The sequence below is a fragment of the Diadema antillarum genome, unplaced genomic scaffold, assembly GCF_040938485.1.
Source record: "Diadema antillarum isolate AM-2024a unplaced genomic scaffold, OU_Dant_1.0 scf00000027, whole genome shotgun sequence".
In the NCBI taxonomy this organism is placed as follows: Eukaryota; Metazoa; Echinodermata; class Echinoidea; order Diadematoida; family Diadematidae; genus Diadema; species Diadema antillarum.
In genome coordinates, this window is record NW_027270916.1 from 2,762,396 (window position 1) to 2,785,387 (window position 22,992).

Consider the following 22,992-nt stretch of genomic DNA (forward strand, 5'->3'; position numbering starts at 1 on the left):
TTTATTTTGTTTGTTGTGCTCTGTTTTGTTTGTTGTGTTTGCTTTTACTCTAAAAGTCTATGTATAATGTATACAGGTCTTCTTTGAAAATCAGGTCTGCTAGATATCAGCAGCACTGAACGGAATGTCCCTGTTAAAAGATGTTGTGAATAGATCAATGTAAAAAAGATACACTAACCACCAAAAATGTATCAAGATGTCAGATTCATTGTTCATGGTATATTGACACAGGGATTCATCCACACAATTTCTACTGCAACATGTCATCATAAATCGTCATTTAGAGTCATACCAGTCAAGGTCAAACAGTCAGCAAACCACCTCTACCTTCTTCCGTTCCCAAAATATGCTAGTCCGCAGAAAGTTCTTCTCTTAAAACTATCAGTCATCAAGCTCGTACGTTACAGTACCAATGTATAACACGTCAACCCGTGTTTTGGGTGCAAATACTATATGACTTTAAAATTTCCAGTGACCACGAAAGCTCATGACACAAAATTCATGTATGATGTGAGTGTTCTCATGAGAGCGAAAGTATTAGATTCAAGTCAGTGTGTTGTTGAAGTGGACAGATTCATGTCATGGAACAACACAGATTCGCCTTGATTCGGATGACCTCGTAAGTGCTGATATGTAAACGATGTTAGTAGTTCAGTAGGCGAAATAGGGTACAGTACCTTACGGGAAGCACACGCGACTATTCGAGCTAAAAGAATAAATTGAGTCTGCATGAAGAACAGTGCTTCCCTTTTCCAATTAATTGTTGCGTGTGGGAAAGCGTTAAGCAGTCCTGTTTTAAAGGCTTATTAGTAAAATTTCATCATGACCTTCGATATACACATTACGCCCAAATTGGAGTAGGTAATGAAGAAGCCCTTTTAGAGTACAGCCACTGGTTTGAAGAAAACCTGGGAAAGGGGATCACACACGCAGGAAAGAAGCGAGTTTCCATCGTGACGCGCAACGAGCCTTGAATGTAACGAATTTTCAAGGGCTCTTGAGGGACCAGGGGATAGCGAGCTTGGCTTGGCACGGAGGCACAATATCCAACACACGACGCCGACATCAGCAGGGTCACGCTTTAGCACATGCGTGCAACACGTTTTGCTGCATCGTTGTGGGCTAAGATTGTATAATGTTCATTAACAAAAGGATAGCGTGAGGCCAATTCGCAATTCTCGGAGTTTGCTTTTCTTCATTTGAATTTGATGTGCCCTCCGAAACAACAACAACAACAACAACAACAACAACAACAACAACAACAACAACAACAGCAGCAGCAGCAGCAGCAGCAAACAAAAGCAACGACGACAGCAGCATAGGTATAGGGGCACTACTTCTCCCCAATTCGTATAGTCGTTCATACTACTCTGCCTTCTTGACAGGTACTTAGTGTTCGGTTTTCGACGCCTCTATCCTACTTCGCGCCCTGGGGAAAATTATGTATTTGGAATTTGCCCCCCAAAAAGGTCTGCTTCCTTTTCTCCACGTGCCCCAGCGACAATGAGATGACAAATAAAAACTGAAAATCAGAACACGTATTGAATCCTTTAGATACAACAAATAAACTGAAACTTAGATAAAAACAAAAATATAGCTATTTATACAACCTAACATGATTTAGAGATGGCTCAAACTGGTTGACACAGTGGCCATCGTTGACAAGCACTTGGAACTAGCAATCCTGATCAGGGCTCACGTTCTGTATCATTTTCAAGTCGCACAACTAGAAATTATGGTTATACCTCACATACAACTCACACCTCACAACACCTACAGATTCGAAAGTTTATTATGCGTAATCATACCACTTAGACCATAATTATGAAATTGATACATGTTTGACTTTAATAAGTGTATATTGCTCCAAATCCACTATGTAGAGTGGTCAACAGAGTGCTCAAGGCGCATGTACACTATTATGTCACATATTTTGAGTGGTGTGATGTCAGATCAATCAATCCTGTGATATAATATAACAGAATTCAACATGATATCATTATTATACAATGGCATTGTAATATATATATATATATATATATATATATATATATGTATATATATATGTATATATATATATTTATATATATATATGTACATATATATACATATATATCATATAATACATATAAAATATTGGATGAATGTAGGTCATTACTCTTGGGAAACTGGGAATAGCAAAAATTAATAATAATGATAACAAGAATGATATCTTGTTAAGCTACGGGAAGCCAAGGAGAGGCGCGGAAGTTCAAATATCGCGTGAGAGAGAGAGTTGCTATACTGTGTGTGAATTCGAAACAATTAGTCAGTTATAATTAGTATGGCTTCTTGAGTACGTCCTGTTTATCCCAGTAAGACCGCCTAATAGGTGGTCTAACAAGCCTGTTCGTAATTCCCTAACATGCATGTTTCCAAATTGATCTTTGTCTTTTCTTCAGTTGGTTGTTAGGCATTTCACTCGTTTTCGATGCAACGTAATGCATAATCAACGTGATAGGAACGTTACAGTTTCTGGAATGCTTGTTCAAGGAAAGAATAAGAATGATTGCTTATAGACCAAGTGATCAGAATTGCCAGTCAATCTGAAAGGAAAATCTTACATAATATTAGATTGTAAAATATGATTTGATATGATAATTGTATGATGACATAATACGCTCTACATAGTTTAGTATAATAACATAAAATATAATGTATAATATAATATAACATAATAAAATCAATATAATCAATATAATATAATATAATATAGTATAATATGATATAATATGATATAACATAATATAATATCATATCATAGAATAATAGAATAGAATAGAATAGAATAGAATAGAATGGAATAGAGTAGAATAGAATAGAATAGAATATAACATAATATAACATAATATTATAAAAAATAACACATAACTTGACATGGGCTGAGTGTAGGTCATATTGATCTCCACTGTGCCCAGCAAAAAGAAGAAAAAAAAAAGCAAAATATCCTGAAGACACGTAGGAGGCCAGGAGGGAGAGATGGGGAATTTCAAAATATCGCGTGAGAGTTGCTACTGTTTCTGGTCAACATAGAAAGAAGTGGTCAGTTCTATGGCTTCTTGGTTTCCTCCATCTTATACCAAAAATATCGCCTAATTACGTGGTCCAATAATCATCCTGTTCTTAATTCCCTGGTGTGCACGTTTCCGAAATGATTTTTCTCCTTTTCTCAGCTGGTTAGACGCATCACTCATCTTCAAAGTGACAAATGCGACATAATGGAAAGCAATCAATGGAATGTAAAAGAAAAAATAAGATTGCTTAGACTAATTGATCAGAATGGCGCATGGACATTTGATGGAAGAATCTATTTCATTGTTTTGCATTGGATGAATTAACATTGTTGTTTTTTCTATTATTATTGCCAATAGTAGGCTTTCATGAAAACTTTTTTGCAGTCAAGTGAATAAGCTGGCGAGCATATCTGAAAGGATTTTATGAATGTTCATTACATCACAGATGCGTGTCTCAGTGAAAGTATAAAAAAGCAACATTCTTCTCACGGTCTCATTGTGTTGCTATATGCTCTTACGTGTTCTTGCAGACAACAATTCGTCTACTGCTGATCAAAACAGCAACTGAGATCTACCTGACTACATTGGGAAAGCGTGAACGTACAGTATCACCACGATGTTCGAACGCGGCGATCCGAGTTCGGACTCCCACAACATGACGGGGGTCTACGCCGATTTGGCCCCCTCCAGCACCCACACCGACGACGACAACTTCTACGACGAATACGTATACTCGTCGCCCCCCGAAGAGGGCCAACTTTTCCCTCACGTCCACACCGCCGCCAAGGTCGTCCTCGGCATAAGCTACACCCTTATGATACCCGTTTGCAGTATTGGCAACTTACTCCTGTGCTGCGTCATCTACCGCTTCCGGCGCATGCGCACCACCACCAACCTCCTCATTGGCAACCTGGCCCTTTCAGACTTCATCGTAGCGGCGGTGGTGGCGCCTTTCAACTTCTTCTACTCCGTTCACCAGACGTGGCCGTTCGGGCAAGCCATGTGCGTCACCGTCGGTTACCTGAAAGCTACGTCATTCTACGTGTCCATCAACTCACTGCTAGCCATTGCAATCGACAGGTGGGTATAATAATCTTTAGGGAGTATTTTTCTTTGACCCTTCCAGTCCCACAAACTAAACTTCTGTGTTTGGTGCTGTATCTTTCTTTTGCTGTTTACTATTTTCTCTCATACTTAATTATTATGTTTGGCAACACAGCTGTGTTCAAGTTCAATTTTCCAACAAACAAAATAATAAGGCTTTCTTTCAGTACCACTGGAAATAACATTGTAACACAGATACAGGTATTTCCAACATAGATTAACTCGTGTCGCTAAATGCATACACAATATTGCTGGAAATGGAGGGGACTGTTAAAAAGCAGAGCTTGTAGAGTGCAGTCGTATAAAAAAAAAAAAACACACACACACATAGTATTACGGAAAAAAGAAAAAAAAGACAGTGGGTTTTTTTTTTTTACCCCTCAAGCTGACAAACTGTCGTGAATGTATTTCTTATTTTGTGCAAATTTCACGAATTTAGTCAGTTCCATCTCATCCTTCTCCAACGTGCAAAAGTTAAAAAGATACAAAGTGAACTTCCGCGGCGTCAAATTGATGATGACAAAAAGATGAAAATTTCAGCGACAAAATTCCTCACGGACTTGAGAGATTAACAAGGGATCACGCCCCATCCCCTGTTTTGAAATTGGGAGACGAGAGAATGAGATTAAGAATTGTGACAAATACATTTTCTCCTTGTCTCTTTAACCTTTATTTTTGCATTCACGAATTATTTTGATTGATTTAAAATTGAAAAGGATCAATAGGATATCGGTATCAAGATTTTTTTTTATTATTATTTCTTGCCAGTTGAATATAAATTCATGCTTACTTAATACTCAAGTCTCTGCCCTGCACAACACTTTGAGTGTGTGTCTGCGACACCAATAACATTTGCATAGAATTTCGATTACTTTGTTTCTTAGAGGGTTTATGTGTTATATCAAAAATTGCATTCAACCTTGACGCGAAACGCGAATCTACCATTAATGCGCGGGGGGGGGGGGAGGGTTATAGCGGCCTTTTTTTGCTTTCATTTCGGCAGGATAGATTTGGGATGGGAAAGCCACTTATCATTTCGGACACTGTCTTCCTTCACAGTCTCTGGTATTGGGAAGAGAAATCGTAGAGACACCCCCTACGGCTGTTTCTCAGATTTTTGCCATTTATTTTCTTTTTCCAGCACAGCTTTTGCCGAAGCAACTCCGATGTATCTCTTCTGATGCTATTATAGCAATTTCCCTCTCGCTACAAACGCACGCCGATTGTGCGTTGCACTTTGTCTTTTTTCTGAAAAAAAACACACTAAACAATACAAAGCTAAACAAAAACAACTTCTGATTCGTACGAGGTTAGGACAAATAAATCATCCGCCTAAAATACCAAGGCGCCACCAGCGTTGCTGAACGCACAACTATCCTGCGCCTTTGGCGATAATCGAATTTCAGGATTACATGTGACAGCCGCAAGTCTGACTCTAAAATCTTGACAACAAAACGAAACTTTGAAACATCGCAGAATATCTAAAACTCTGATCTTTGTCTCCCTGGTCACTGTGTTTAATTTTCCAGCCACACTTTTCAGTACGAATTACATTAGGCATGATTGGTAGATGTGCAGATAAAAGGAGATAAAAGGACATATCAGCGGCAAACTCTGTTGTTGTTGCCGAATGTGCAAGGCGTGACCTATCATGTCTATCAAGAAGGTTGATGCGAAGCTATAGCTGCAACTGGTACAAATGACTTCTAGCCTTTTCGATTAAAATTTTATCTAAATTGCTCACGGGGCTGATACTGAGTCATAAAACAGAGCAAAGCGTAATTTATATACAACTGTTGTTTTTTTTAATTTGATTTACGCTGCATATCTGTTTCTTGGAGGCAATTCTAAGAAGATTGATTTTGCTTTAATACACTTCTTTCATGTACAACTGAGAAAAACAAATCATGACGTTTGGATTGTGTGCATGGGATTATATCAAAGATAATGAAGGACTGGAGATCTTTACTGTCACACCCTTGTTCTAACGTGTTTCGAAAAGTATTGATAAATGATGTGATACAAATCCATAGAGTGAATACACGAGAGAACTTTGAGGTTTCATGTCAAACCAGATGGTATAAAACACAAAAATCTCAATGCTGGCAGAACGTTCACATCGCAAAAGTTAGCACACAAGTTGGGGATTCAGTGGTTGTTGTTTTTTTCCTACTTTTCGTACGATCTTCTGTTGGTCTTTGGTTGTCTAATACCCTGTCTTAGCGGACTTTACTCGGATATTCTCCTGGCATTCTCCGGAGGTGAAACAAAGGGTAACATCTTCAAATAATCCTCAGTGTTCCACGTCTTACAAGCTTGGCTTTTTAGTGGAGCACTGTTTTCCATCGTTATGATTACTTTCCTTTTTTGTTGCCATGACAAAGTGCATTGTTTCTTTTTATGACATCATTTGCATATACAATGTACTTTATATTGTATTTGAAAAAAAAAACTGCCCTTATCAGACGAATGAAAGACAAATCGACAACTTATACCGCTTTGAATCACGTTCTCTTTTTCTTTTTTGATGATGGAAATAAACAAACTAGTGAACTGAAAAAAAAAGAATAATTTGCAAAAGATTGGGTGAACGATGAGTGCACAGTCTTAGCAGGCATTGCTCAAAATTCTTTCCCGTGTACCATAGCACACCGAGCCGTCTCAGGCCAATTCGTTACTAGTACTCGGGAAATGCTTATCATAGACACTATATCACAGCATACATGCGAACTACTAGTACAGACATCATCTACAAACATGTTCGAATTTCTGTATTCTTCTGGAAGAAATTAAACTTTACGTTAATTGAATGCAGTTTATTGCTCATCTCTTAAAGATCTCATTAATCCAATGAAGAAATCAGTCATAAAATCAGCGACAGACTAGAACACGAAGGTGGATATACCGTTCGACTAATAGCAGACAGCGCGCGCAACAAAATTTCCGGTCAAGGTGACTTCGTTTGGCTTCGCCGGGTAAGATTTACCTTGAGAGTGTCGTAAAATACAGCCTACGTTGGTGCATATCAGACGCTACCCCGAGTCTACCCTGGATGGTCTATAGCATTTTAGGGTAAATATGCACCGAGGAACTCCGGAGGCTACCCGGAAGGTGGCTGTCCAAAGTATTGTGTCTTAAGAAACACGAGGCAACAATATTCTCCGAGTGTCCTCCGGAGGCTAGCTATCCAGAGCTCTATGGTCTGTTCAGACGGGATATAATAGTCGTTGATATCGGCTGAGAATAAAATTTTTAACATTGCATGCCAACTGGAAGGTCCAAAGAGGACACAAAACGTATCTGCTGGCAAGTGAGGTATTCGTGTGACTTTTTGCATCCTGGACTGAAGACGGCTTGCAAATTCATAGGTTTTGACTCACTCTCCCAAAACTTGGATAAAAAATGAATACATAAAAAATACATAAACAGAAAAAGAGACAAGAATATATAATATATATATATATATATATATATATATATATATTTATATACATTTACATGAAAGTCGATTCTACTATTTTTTGCGTGATCTCAGAACGTTTGTTTAATCGTTAAAGCCAAATCATTTTTTTTCTAATGAAGTTTCATACAAGGTCAAAAGCGAACGGACATAATGGGAACGCGGAACAGAAGACTGTTAACCTTATAGGGAACTGTCTATGATCGTATGATCTTATCACCGCATACGTTTCACTCTTTGTATGTGTGTGTGTGTGTGTGTGCGTGGTGCTATCGCATGATAGCTATGTTTGCCGAGTATGCATAAATATGCTGATATTTGGTCCGTGCCTCTGCGGGGACAGTTTTTCCGACTACTGATACAGAGTATATAAATTCAGATTTGTGAATGTGCCCCGCAGGGCGCATTTATGAGAATGTGTAAAGTATGCAGGGCTTGTTGTGAATGAAAGGCGAGCTGATATCGTTTCGAGATCCATATTCGAGAATAACTTGACAGTCATGCATGGTGAGGTGCTAGAACAGGCCACAAACATACATGACGCGTTTAAAAGAGCAGCACGCTTGACTGGTAAGAGAGCATATCACAGGCGTTCCTTACGTCATGAGTGCAACAGTTGTACCGGCTTTGAAAAACAAACAAACAAACAAACAAACAAACAAACAAACAAACAAACAAACAAACAAACAAACAAACACCAAACCACTTGTTGCACCTGTAGGAATTATTGTAATGTTGTGTTCCACCATCAGCAAAGCTTAAAAGAATTCACCAAATTTCCAAAGAGGTGTGCTAACTTCATATGGTATGACGGAAGCGTACTACGGGGACATAATCACGTAGAAACTTGAAATATCCAGCTGTAACAGCCGCTATCTACAACCATTACCACGTGTCTTAATTTCTGACAGGCTTTCACAAAGATTTCTCGACTCTTAGCGGTGTCAAAGTTTTCACAATCTTTCATCAGCTCGGATACGCTTTTGATGTACAGAGAATATGATCAAAAATACGATCAGATTTCAGAGTCGCAGTATCTCAAAGAATCACACGATCAAGTGACTTTTAAATATTTTGCATAGCAATCGATGTAAACCTTGCTGCCACACATCTCATAATGTAAAGCTTTGCAAAATATGTTATATGATTGCGATAGCCAAGACTGCGGTTGTCAACTATACCAGGAAATCTACTTGTCCTAAAATTGTAGAGACTGATCGATTTTTTTTTCTCAATGATTTGCTCTTTAATTGCTGGCGTTTTCATGGCACTTTCAATACCTTTGATCCTTAATCGTTTCTTCATGTAGGAAAACATGATGAGTTTGTTCGCAAAAACCGATAAGTCCATTTTTGAAGATTTTGAAGTACGGTCTCTGTCATAAAGTACAAAAAACCTTTTAGATGATATATTGGTCACTACATATAAAGGTACATTTTTGAAGTTATGGTCAAAAGAAGCAAAAATTTTCTTATTATTCTCTTTACTTTTTCTTGACCTTTAATCGCAAATATCTCCATTTGGCAAACATGGACTTATCGGTTTTTGCAAACAAACTCTTCACATTGACAGGTTATTCCTAAACTGCCAATCGCATGAATAATAATAAACGAGAGATTGTAGGGATTCTTATCTCTCCCTCTTTGTTATAGTATCTGCGCTGTATACAGAATCCATTTAATTCAAACTCACAGTATATTTCACGGAAATCAATGCAACACGTTATTTTTGTACGAAACAACCATGTGCAGTTAGGCTTAGAACTTAGTTTCGATAAGGCGAGTTACATTTATTAAAAGAATAACTAACGAAAAGCATATTCAACATTGTGATGCTTTAAACAATGTCATGCATTCTGAATAACGAAAAGTCTTATCTAAATTACATTGTAAATCTTATGCTCTGCAACTACATTATTTCCTAGGCTTATATAGAACGTACAAAACTGCTGATGAAAAGTAGTCATGTGTCAGTTATATACAGTATCATATACATATGTAAATAAATTAATTAATATATATATTATATATATACAGTATTGATATATATATAGATATATATATATAGAGAGAGAGAGAGAGAGTAAATTGTCCACGTGTTGGTGTAATAATAACATCAAAAACATAAATGACACCAAGTTCATGTCGTAATCACCAACAGTTTATTTCGGCATACAAATTTTCGAACGATTCGCTCTTTCTCAACTTCTCACTTAAGAAAGAGCGAATCGCTCAAAAAATTAGATATATATATATATATATATATATATATATATGTGTGTGTGTGTGTGTGTGTGTGTGTGTGTATACATGTATATATATAATTTCACAGTAGCAGAAGTTAGTTTGCTATGTTATGACATAACTTGTGTCATTACCATTATAATACTTTGTCTACCTCCTCTGCACCAAGAGCACCCCTTTCTGCAATCTTCCCTTTCCCGTCTTACTGTCTGTGACTCGCCAATACTCAGCAATGCTGCCTTTTCATATGAACTTACCTTATAGGTAACATGGACTCCTTGGTTAGTCAACATAAATTCAAATGTTTTCAATATGGTACAATGCAATCCGATAATTGTTTTCTGTCATCCGCTTCTCAAAAAAAAACCCAACCCACACACAAACAGTGATTGTATATATTTCCACCATAAATAACACATAATTATCATATCAAGAGTTATATAAATGAGATGTAATGATAGGCAAACTAATATTGATTTAACTGATATCAAACCACCCTTAATTATTTTGACGAGACTAATCGACTTTCAAAAATGGTTCTACCAGTCTATCTTTGAATATCTACAAATCTACAAATCTACAGACGGATTTTGCCTCGTCACAATGATTATTAATACCCAATGTTTCTTATCATGCATTTTGGTGAAATCATCACGATTACATTGAAATCATCACGATTACATAGCAAAGTTTCACAGTGGCAAGAAAAAAATCCGCCATATCAAGAGGTATTCATTTAAAGTTGGCGTCAAAAGAAATAATCACTGATAATGGCATCGGAAGAGCCTGCATTCAGTGTCATTCAAACTTCGGATATTTAGTTTTTTCCCCGCCATGATATATTGCTTCTTTTTTTTTTTTCTTCTTCTTCGTTCTTGCTCTCCGGTATTAAAATACAAAAGTATTAAACAAGGAGCGATAAGAAAATGGTACCATCACAGCTAACGTTACCTTCAAAACAATCTAACTGATTCATTTATAGGTCACCTTAGCCTGTTTTCGTCAACCTCTCGCCCGGCGTTATTACTTTACTCCCTTCCAACAGTTTTCCCCTCTTTTTTATTCATTCAAGCCGCGAGCAGTTGTGTCGTTTTGGCGCACTTGAAAACTTTCGTCATGTCAGCCCTGTGGCGTTCAAGGCTATATACATTTCCATTTTCAGCTTTGACGGAGGGGAAGGAGGGGGGGGGGGGGTAATGCGATAAGCTTTGCTTACATTGGTCGCATTTTCCATCCCCGCGCGTGAGAGTGAAATCCATGCCTCAACGAGAAAGAAATAGGCGTCAGCTACCGAAGGATACGGCCAATTAAAGATAAACACTATCTGATAGTCCGCTTTTTTCTCGGTGAAAAACAAAAATTAGCTTCACGTGACACGAGAAAAGCGCAACAATTGTCATATTTGAAAACGATTTATGCCTTACCTTGCTGGTGGTGATTTCAGTGGCAGGTCGAATGTCACGCGATCTTGATTATTATGAGCGTCACTGGTTTGGCCCTCAAAGTGACGAGATAGCACAAAGGGGATGATGTGTCGGAAAGTATATCAGCTTCTGACACGGCGTCCGACACTATCTATTCTGGTGAATGATTCCTAAAAAAGAAAATCTTTCAAGAATTTGAAATATGTCTGGAATGTTGTTTTGACAGAGGCTCATGAAATGGATATTTTGAAGCATAGATATCTTATGATGATAAAGTATTGATAAGATCATTTACTTCATAAACGTTTATTGCTAGATTACACGGTTGGAAATAGTCATTGTTGCTTGATTGAGCAGGTCTCTTGTGGATATCGTTGAAACCGTGTGGCTGTCACGTGTAGCTTTCATGAGGAAAAAAAACAGAGAGCAAAGAATGTGGAGTCATTGATTCATATAAACATGGTATATTGTCTATCAGTATACACTGGTATATTTTTCTGGGATGTGATTCTAGTGAGGTTCTTTTTTTTTCACGCCCAGTAGGTTCTAGAACGAGTTTGAATCACATTTACATTCCCGTAAAATGTAAGTCAATTACTTTAGTTGCATTCACTGCGTAGCTGCTCTCCTAACGGCCTGGGATTTATTTCTTGCCGAACCGGCGGCACTGACGTCGAGTGATTTGCTTCGAATTCGATCCCGTGACCTTTGCGGGGGATAAATGTAAAAGTCGCTTAGACGATCATCTGCCATTGAGATCGAATTTTGGATGGATACATTTGGCGGAAATCAATCCGATCGTAAGAGCGGGAAGAAATGAATACGGCTGTATAATCGTTTGTTCACGTCTTCATCGTCTGCTCCGCCACCCTAGTAGAGTTTTATCCACAGGCGCAGACGACCAGTGGACGAGAGACGAAGGAGAATTCACTCTGGATTAAATTGTCCTTAGAGAGTGTGGTATTTTACTGGTTGTCTTAACTTGCGAATGAAATAGAAAGCGATGGAAATCCAGGCAACCTCCTTCCACGTATCCATTGCTTACTTGCATGAGCAGATTTGCACAAGTTATATATAACAAAAAAATCCATCGAAAGTTTCTGTTCTTCCATTAACGCATTGACTACGATCCTCGTGATCCCTGTACAAAGTGTACAAATTTCAGAATATCGTATACCTGCCAGATGATCCTGCAAGTTTTTTTCAATGTCTCCTGTCGTTGTCCTTCTCTTCTACACTCGTAGTATACCTATTTTTCTCTAAATCGTCAGCCATTACATGTCATTGCGCCGTTGTTGGGTTTTTTTTTTTGTTCTTTTACAAACGGACCTGTGAAACATTACATAATGGACATTGTTGTTAGTCTTTTATTTTGTGGCCAATTTTATCTTATCTAAATTAACCATTGCGTTTCCTATAAATCTTCTTTTATCTTCTTATTTTTCTGTTACAGTCACTGGTAAATATTTGGATATTTTGGAAGAGAAAGCTCTCTTTCATTTTCTTTTTTGCAGGTCTTGTTTTCCTCTTTTTGTATCTTTTTTTTTTGTCTTGTCAGTGTCTGTCTCTTTGATTTTATCAGTATGTATCTGTATCTTTCTCTCTTGGTTTGTCTATGGTATCATTTTTAGGTAGACATAATTTATCTTATTTTCTTTTTTCCCTATCATCACTATCGTTCTCAATTCTCAGTACAAACCTTTTACAAGCCAACCTAGTAAGGAGTTAAATAGGTACATAAAAAGGATTTCTATTCGTAGGTTTTTGATAACCGATAGCTAAGCATTATGGTCCAGAATCATGTTTCTCCTGTATGTAGTCGGTGCTGGATACGACTCAGTGTCTTTGTTGTATTCAATCTCTCGCGCCCTGTTTATCGTGGTGAAATTGACACCATTGCTAGTCAGATGACACGCAGAAGAGCTTTTGCTAAGACTTCGTTGGTTGGTCGCAAGTTTAGCGGCGGCATTAAAAAATATGACACCACTACTTACCGGCGGCATACATGATTAAGATAGAAAAGAGCAACGGAAATCCCCCGAGGGATGGTGCCTTTGATTTTAAGTCCAATCGGAACAAACTAGACGTCCTATTTTCGACAGGGCGACAAGCCTATTGTAGACCTCACCGCCAACTCCTCGGAAGCATGTATATTCATCAGAGAAGCTCGGCTCGGATTTCACTCTTGAAACGAAAATGATGACAGTCCATCACAAGTTTCCTTCGAGCCGATTCTTTTCTTGCCCCCCCCCCTCCCCACCCCTCCCAATCTATCTCCACAGTTCAATAGTCCCACCATCTCTTTGCTTTCTTTTCCTGTATTTTCCTCAATTGTTTTTTATTCCTTCTTCTTGCTTTCTCTCTTTCCTGATTCTATCTTTTATCATATGCAAGAGCCTATCACGCTCGATCTCTGCTTCCTTTTGCTATTCCATTTTTAGGTTTGTTATGTAAGTTTTTGCAGTTCTCTGTGTCCACGTTTCCGTCTTTCCCCATTTTGCCTTTACACTCTCTCTAAATAGAAAGCGTATCGGATTTCCAGAAACAAAGCGTGGAGACAACCCATCCACAGTGTAACTGCATGCTTGTCGAGCGAATGTTAAGATCCCACCACGTACATACTGTCTGCGAGAAAATGATAACCCTATGTCAGTCCATACTCTGTATGCTTCACGCGAATTATTTCCTATATAACTACCAGAAGGCAATTCGGTCTTTCCTGCTATACCACCTCACGGGATGCAGTGTTCAACATACATATCTTTTCCCTGGCTACCCCCCCCCCCCGAGAAGAGAAGAATTATATTAGCTCGTGTCCGAATAATTCTTTTAATTTAACAAATCTAATGAATGACTGCAATGAATATATATATATATATATGTCATAATATTATAAACATGTTGAGATTTCACATATTGGCTCCACGAAGAAATGAAGAAACAGACTGGTAATGCATTTATGGCCAATAAAGCATGAGTTTATTCGACTCAAATTTTCGGCATCCTACGCCTTCTTCAGGAGTCTTGACAAAAATGCATATATATGTATATATATATATATATATATATATATATATATATATATATATATATATATATATATATACGTATATATATATATGTATGTATATGTTTATATATCTATGTATTTTTTCTGATGGTACAACTTTTTGGGGGTAACTGACTGTTGACGTTATAAAGTAACTTCAAGCAAAGCATTCTCCTCTTGATATCAATATGCCTTATTATTCTTGAAGAAATAAGATGTTTGGCATTTCAATCGCGACATTTCTTTGAAAATTTGTACCTGAATCCCTAGAGGATTTACGTTGTGATGGAACGAATACTTTCCTTTCACATTTCAGTCTTACTTTTAGTGATTGAACACAACGAACCAAACAGAACATAGGATTTGCCCGCGAGGAAAACATATTACTCATTGTGATAGCGATAGTCTGCGATAGCGATTGCGATAGCGATAGTCTTCGTTAACTCAAGCACCCACGCAAAGTGCCGGAAATTCAATGGGATCGCGTAAAACCTATTAGTTCTGCCGTCTTGGGAGGAACTGCTCGGTGCAAACTTTAAAAAGCAGATTATTTCTCACGGGGTTCCATTTTAGATGTGATCGTGACTCTACGGGCTTACATTTTAGTCTTAATATCGAGAAGGGATCATATCAGTTTAGTTTGCACGAAAACTGATCTTGCAAGAGGCAGGAGGGAGATTGGTTGTATAATACCTAGGTGTAGATTAAAAAAACATTCTTTGGATGTTCTTTATTTTAAGCCCCCTTGATCATGCTGATAAATATATCATGTCTATTGTAGTATCCTATCTATTAGTAAGATGAAGGTGCGCGTGATTATTACAGTAAAATAATTACCGTTTTAGGACAATTTTATGTGATTCTGCTTTCTTTAATAATTATTTAAGACCTGGTGGTGTGTTTTGCATGACATTTATTGTTCGTCCAAGGCGGGACCTTTCCGAGGATGATGTTGTCAGAGGTTCAGACGGGTGTTCGTGGTTTCTCAAGCTGCGCGGTTTCCCGAATGGTTTCCGCCCTTTTGTGTCGATATGAAAAGGGCGAGTGATAGGGACGACGAGACGAATGGTCCCATCGTCAGCAAACCTCAAGGACCCATTGACGACCAGCGATCCGAGTTGCTCTAATCAATGCTATCATGGAGGTGTTCGAATCGGGCGGGAACAACACGCAGGAAATTAAAGTGGTAATAAGGACAAGCTCCCCCGCTGTAAATCACTGTAATTGTGTTGTTTTGCAACTTTGCATGCGCCTCCTGGAGGAACCTCCCTCCCATCAATACCGGTGTGCAATCTGTCACATGGTCGTTCGGTAACTCTCGTGCTTCTTGTTCCTGTCTCTTTGTTATACCTTTCTTTCTTTTCATTCATCTGGGGTTTTTTTTTTCTTCTTCTTCTTATATATCCAGGCATTTTCACTTCTTGATGCCCTCCTTTCGGTGAAACGTAAAGATTAATCCTCTTTTCTCCTTCCCAGATTCAAACAAGGTTATTTTGTGTCCCCCTTTCCACTTGTCTTTTAGACTTTTTTGTGTCTTGTTTTACTTTTCCTCCACCTCCTCTTTTCCCACTGTCCTTTTCGATTTCTTTCCCTTTCGATTGCGAAGCTCTAGAAAGGTGGGAATACTATACATAAAAGCAAACAAACAATGTGAACAAAAAAGAAATACTCAAGGAGATATACCAAAACGACGCGGTCCATCTAGTTTAAACTTCCTTTGTACTTCCCATCGTCACTTGTCTCTTACACTTCTCTTTCTTTCTCTCGCTTTCATTTTCTCTATTTCCCTTTCTAGCACACACACACACACACACACACACACGCACACGCACACGCACACATACACACACACACACACACACACACACACACACACACATACACACATACACACACACACACGCAATAATTTCCTCCGCTCTTTCTCTGACACTTATGGTGCTATCCGTTGATATTACTGACATGTCCCGCTTAAAACAAAGTGGACAACAGGATATTGGACGGGGAGCTCTCTTTAAAGGATGGCCCATTCAAGACAAAATGGCTCCCGTTTGGCCTCATCCTGCTGAATATTGCTACGATTATCATCAACCGTATGCTTAAAAGTCGTTGCCGTTGTTGTTGTTTGTTTGTTTGTGTGTTTGTTTGTTTGTTTGTTTAAGTGTAGAATTACCCTGATGTGACGCCATAGTATTGTTTGGCGTGCTTCGCTAATCTATACCTTAAATGCCTGCTCAAATGTTCGGTTTAAACTGTACTTTACTCAGCGTCAAAAAAGTACATTCCTAACACTATCAATGTATCGAACAATAAAAGTCACTTTGAATCACTTCCCACTCGTTACCCCCTTCCTCGCCCGAACACAAGTTTTATACGTCCGCCGAAATGTTCAAGCAATGTGAAATCACATAATTGGCGGAAGGCTATTGTGGTTACTTTTAGCTTATGCCGTCTGAAAACTTGGACGCCGCAAGACACGATCGGGCGTGTACCCCCCCCCCCCCATACACAAAAGAACATCAGTCTCAATAGCAAGACACAATTTTTATTTAGCATGTCACTGAAATCGGCGAATCTACGTGGTATGTTTTTTTTTCTACTTCCCTCTAGTCTGCTAGTAGAAACAAAGTTGAGTGACCCAGCTACAAATCAATGGTAATAGTGAGGCGACAGCTGAGTTGCCCCCAAGGCCATTCTTTATGTAGAAAACGACCTGATTTAGCTCGGCTTTTATCTTCATGCTTTTTAGTAGCACACACACTTTGTAGCCGTATGGTGGTCAACTATGAATTTATACCATACGTGGTTGTGAAGGAATGAATTGAGTTTTTCTAAGCAAACAGTCACGTGATCAATGCCCCTGAGTCTTCTTCGAAGGAGAAGATACAGTATATACCGTGTATATTAACTCTGACCACGGGTAGTGGACTATAATAGAACCATGGTCCTTAAGATCGAGTGCCCGTGAGCTACACTACTGAACCACACTTTCCCATCTAACTTAGATTCTGCCTAGGCATATGATGCCACAGAAGTCTCATCTATACACAGCACACGTTGTTACGAATACAAATGCGACTACTGATTTCAAGTGAAAGCGACATTATTCGAGAAATTACGAACCTCATCTTCGATAGGACTTATTGGATTTCATAACAGAGTTTTTCGCACTATCATGGAAAAGATAAATAGGGCCTACAAACTCTCCTAATCAAGGAAATGTAGCCGTATGGTGGTCAACTATGAATTTATACCATACGTGGTTGTGAAGGAATGAATTGAGTTTTTCTAAGCAAACAGTCACGTGATCAATGCCCCTTAGTCTTCTTCGAAGGAGAAGATACAGTATATACCGTGTATATTAACTCTGACCACGGGTAGTGGACTATAATAGAACCATGGTCCTTAAGATCGAGTGCCCGTGAGCTACACTACTGAACCACACTTTCCCATCTAACTTAGATTCTGCCTAGGCATATGATGCCACAGAAGTCTCATCTATACACAGCACACGTTGTTACGAATACAAATGCGACTACTGATTTCAAGTGAAAGCGACATTATTCGAGAAATTACGAACCTCATCTTCGATAGGACTTATTGGATTTCATAACAGAGTTTTTCGCACTATCATGGAAAAGATAAATAGGGCCTACAAACTCTCCTAATCAAGGAAATCTCCGGAAAAAAAAATCAAACGTTAAACCATAAACTGCTCAGTATAAGTTTCATGCACAGTTTGCGTATGGGTATTCCATAAAAACAGTATCAGCTTTGAAATGTGCAAAGGTTGTCTGAATCTAACAAACACTATAGTCTAATGCACTCTTATTTCTGCTTAGTAAAATTCAACTCGGACAGTGTCAATATTGTGACTATCGGCATTGACGTCACATTTTTTGACTCCGCAAAAATAAGAGTGTCTTATTGTACGTTTGTTTGTTTGTCTATCATAATGCTCCCGTCAATCCCCTTTTGGCTTTTTAGAAATGCATCACAAAAGTGTTAGTGATTTGATGACAACGCACCCTCTTGATGAGAATCCTACTACGCGGCATTCTTTGGAAAAGCGGAAATGTACTTGTTCTTGATACTACAGATGGCGGCAATGAACTGTATATGCCATTCGCAAATAACCATATCAATCTTCGATATTTTGCGGCCTTGTTGACTATACATTAAGACATTCGGCAATTCTCTCCCTCTTTCTCTCTTTATTTTTTCAACTAGTTGTCTCTCTCGCTCTCTTTGTATTTCGCTGTCTCTCTTCCTCTCTCGTATTACTTCTTTCCATCTCATCCGATGCCATCTCTCATCTTCTCTCTTCGTGGTGCTGTATGTATTTCTCACATCGTTTCTTGGACACTTTTCCGTTTTCTGTCTTTCCAATTTCTGCCTCGCGTCGTCTTCCGGTCTGTATTTGATTCTGCTCTGAATTATACCTGACACGTAGTAAAGTCTTCCTCCACTATCACCTCCTTCTCGTTAGCTTTGCTGCGCGACGGCACGCTGAACGATGAATTTCCCATCTTATCGCACTAAATGTCAGACACCATTTGGTAACTTCGATCCGTAAGTCTGATCGTCATCTTTTTCCCCTTTCAGTCTAGCATGGTGTGTCTATGTTACTGCTTGCAACAAATTCACTTTATTGAAAATATATTATGAGTCAAAGAGTAACCGAATCTACCATTCAAAAAGCCACGTTTTGCAGCTTTGCTTGCTTGCAGCAGATACTCTGTTATCTTGCTTTTCTAGGCACCTGGTACCTCCAGAAAAAAAAAATGAGAACGTAATATTCCAGCGCACTTCGAGTGGTGATTGGATGACAAATGACAACGCATTTTTTTTTCAATCTTTGCCTGCTCCGTGAGAATCGTTAAACGTTTGTACTTTATATGTTCATCTACTCTTGTCTGTTTGTGCGTGTGTGTGTGTGGGGGGGGGGGGGGCTGTACACTATAAATTTCATCGAAGAGATGAACTAAAAATCATTGCCGACACCTTATCGGCTTCGATATACATTCTTATTCATAGCAGTACTTGAGAGAGTAACAATCAAAAGATTTGGCGAGTACAATGAGTGTAAGTGTGTATGTGTGTGTGTGTCCGTGTGTGTGTGTCTATGTGTCTTTGTGTGTGTGTGTGCATGTGTGTGTGTGTGTGTGTGTGTGTGTGTGTGTGTCAGTCAACGTATCGATCTTAGCGAGAATGTAAGAAGCTGACAAGGATACATCAAAATAACTCACATTTGGCCGGGTTGGTGTTTTTTTTTTCTCACGAAACATTAAAGGAGACCTCCGGATGGTTTTCAGATTTTTACATTTGAACAACTATAAATTAGTTATACTGAGGACAGAGTTTCAGAATTTGTGAGAATTGGGATGAAGAATTAGAATATTTCCAAAATTTAGAACAAATTGCAATGAACAAGGATGATGACATGGCAGAGTCACCATAAGAATGCATGAATTGGGGCTCAAGGAAGCAGAACAAAAGAAGAAGGCATGCATAGATTATACACAGGTGAAATCGCAAGCAAGCGGTATTGTAATAGAATTACACTGCTACATTTCTGAAATATGTGAACCTCCTATGTCATCATCCTTGTTCAGTGTAATTTGTTTGAGGTTTTTCAAAGTATTGTTTCTCTGCTCAAGAACCACAATAAATTCCACAAATCTATACATGGAGTTGTCGATTTATGTACTACATGATGTGAAATTATGAAAATCGTCTGGAATACCCCTTTAAGGAAGACCAAGAAAGCTGCTATCAGTCCTTCACTTCACTTCGTAAATTATTTTCTCGTTTTCTCCTTACTAACATTTCTGCCACATATTTCCCATTCTCTCCGTCTTTCTCTCTTCCCAGCTTTTCGTTCTGTTCTTTCCAACTTCCTTTCCATCGTTTTCCCCTTTCTTTGATTTCACTTTATTAGGTAGTCCATCACGACAGATGTCTAATAGCCTTATTTTGTCAGTACGACTCGATCGAATTCCTAGAAAAAAAAAATCCTTTGCATGTCACGAGAAATATGTCCGATCAACATCTCATACCGTCATGACGGCAGCTGCACATTGATGTACGTCATAATAGAAAAGCCGTCCTCTCGTCTTGCTATCCAGAAACGGTCCGTAAAGAATGTCAAATTAACCCTGTTTGGGATGATCGAGTGCAAAACAGTTATAGAATAAAGGAGCTGATCGTTCTCCACGCATTCAGTTCTGGGAAGAGAAGGGATAATAAATAATGACGCCAGATACTTTCTTTTTCATCGTTGGGAATTCATTCTGTTAGAATGCCATTTCTCTCCATGTTTACCTGGCAAACGATATATTATCATTGTAGCCAAAAGGCGTTTCAAACTATACGGGTGATACAGTACGTGCTAATTCGATGATGTTTAAAAAAGAGTGGAAACATGTACATATGACATAAACAGTCTTGCATTCTTGCATTCTTGCATCGAGTTGTTTTGATTTCATCTGATTGACAAAATGCCCTTCATCGACGTATACATTAACGGCGATTATCCAATTAAACGTTCGAGTAGTAGCCTTGAAAAGAAACCATAGGCATGTACAACATATCACTATGGGCCTGCATGCCACCCAAGTATGAATGCCCATCATTTTTTTTCTTTTTTTTTAGTAATGGTGCTACTACTCAAACACTAAATGATTTGTATATTATGTTGACGTCGATGAAGGGCAAATTATCAATCGGCTACAAGCGATTAGTTATCAAGAATGTTATCACTTAAAGGAATATACAGAGCCCCCCCCCCCCTCCCCGAATTATGCATTCTTTCGAATTAACATTTAAATTCGTTGTTGTGATGTTTATTTGATGCTCTGCAGATACATCATAATCATGCATCCCCTGAAGCCGCGAATGACGACTTACAGGGCATGTTTCGTGCTCTGCTTCATCTGGCTCTTCTCGCTGGCCATCGTGATTCCCACGGCGCTCTACTCGTCCACGCACCTCTACTACAGCAATCACGTCGCCCTCATGCAATGCGGGGAGAATTGGCAGGACAGTAGCGCCAGGAAGTGCTACGCTCTTGTCCTCGTCATCGGCGAGTTCCTCATCCCGCTCACCATCATGTCGGTGGCGTACTTCCTCATCGCGCGCAAACTCTGGTTTCGACGCGTGCCGGGGGGTCACGTGACCGCGCAGCAGGAGATCGCTGCCGAGACGTCAAAGCGGCGGACGATCCGCCTGCTGATCATCGTGGTGGCCCTGTTTGCGCTGTGCTGGGCGCCATACCACGTGCTCGCCATCTGCCGCGACATCATCTTTCCCACGTACCAGGAGTCTCATCACGCCATCATCCTCACCGTGTTCTACCTCGTAGAGGCGCTCGCCATGAGTAACAGTATGTTCAACACTCTCATCTACGTGGTCTTCAACGCCAATGTGAGGAAGTACGTTCTGCAGATCCCAGACTCCTGCCGGCGCCTCAAACCCAAGGATAAATCCACGGTGCGCTACTGGCACCCGCTGTCGAGGCGGACCAGCTCCCATTGTCTGCGCAGTTCGGTTCGATCCAGTCAACTGCGCACCACGTCAACAAGCATCCCAACCCGCCTGACCATCAACTTAAACCAACAACCCTCAGCCCAGTCTAGCTCGCTGTCCGGACCAATTCACGATCCAAGATGTTAGCACGTTTTCCTCGGGAAGATTCTTAGGAAGCCCTCATTACAATCTATCTGGCATCATACAGCGATAACGATCATAGATCCATGTGGTCTGTACAAAACAAAAGATACGGATAATAATGATATACGCAAACTTATGCTGCTGAACATAATGTACTGGGAGCGTCGGGGATTATTGTTATTGTAAGTTCAACCATCTTCTCGAGAGGCATGCAGCACCGCCGGCAGTCAATTTTCTAACCTCATGTGTTCGCGGTTTCCTCCGAGTACCTCTTGTCCTGGTCGATAATTGACACGATTTTGAGTGCGCGACATTCGAACTACATCAAGGATCGACAGTAAACTTGGCAACATCTTTTCAAAAGCTGCAATGATGCACGTACTAACTTGGCGCGATGATATCCAGAGTCGTCGCTTGTTTATAAATCCAGATTGACCAATTAAAAACGAGTGCTGGAAAACGCCACTTGTAATGATTACCATTGTTACCCTATTACCTTGCGTTGGAACTACTGTAATCACACAAAAAATCTTTGAAGGTGGGTGTAAAATGTTTGTTTGTCTCTGTGTGTGTGTGTGTGTGTGTAAAATAGAGACGGCAAGCTCCAGCTACTAGATGATGTAGCATTGGTTGAAACGGAAGAGAATGATTTTAAAGATTAGAGGTATCATTCACTGTAGATTGCTGCAAGTGTAAAGGTTTGTTAGTTTTCACGATAGGATTGTTACAAAATGTCTGGTATTTCAAATAACGGTCACTTCGCTCACTCATCTCTTGAGTCACACTGTATAGCCACTTGAGTTATATTTCGACATAACAAAATTACATTCTTCTATTCACTCTGTTGAATCACACAAAGTGGAATAGTGCTTACGTTTGTTTTGATCACTGTCTCAATCGATATTGTGTTTGTCTGATTATCTATGTGCTAAGCCTTTTCATCACACTCTGCGTCTTGTTCATGAATTTAAAATTAATCTTTTCTGTT

At 39.2% G+C, this 22,992-nt stretch overlaps 1 protein-coding gene across 1 annotated transcript; it reads left to right on the plus strand.

Annotated features, from left to right (window-relative positions):
• The first annotated feature begins 3,669 nt into the window (after positions 1–3,669).
• On the plus strand, positions 3,670–22,007 carry LOC139735258 (prokineticin receptor 2-like). The gene is made up of 2 exons (XM_071646017.1): positions 3,670–4,133; positions 21,197–22,007. Exons 1-2 carry the CDS (start codon positions 3,670–3,672, stop codon positions 22,005–22,007), a joined length of 1,275 nt encoding a protein of 424 aa, XP_071502118.1.
• The last annotated feature ends 985 nt before the right edge of the window (positions 22,008–22,992 follow it).

Bases quoted from the DNA above. Each gene is read 5' to 3' on its own strand.
- LOC139735258 (XM_071646017.1), top strand. From the start codon at position 3,670: ATGTTCGAACGCGGCGATCCGAGTTCGGACTCCCACAACATGACGGGG. The intron at 4,134-21,196 runs GTGGGTATAATA...GATGCTCTGCAG, and splicing joins CTAGCCATTGCAATCGACAG to ATACATCATAATCATGCATC.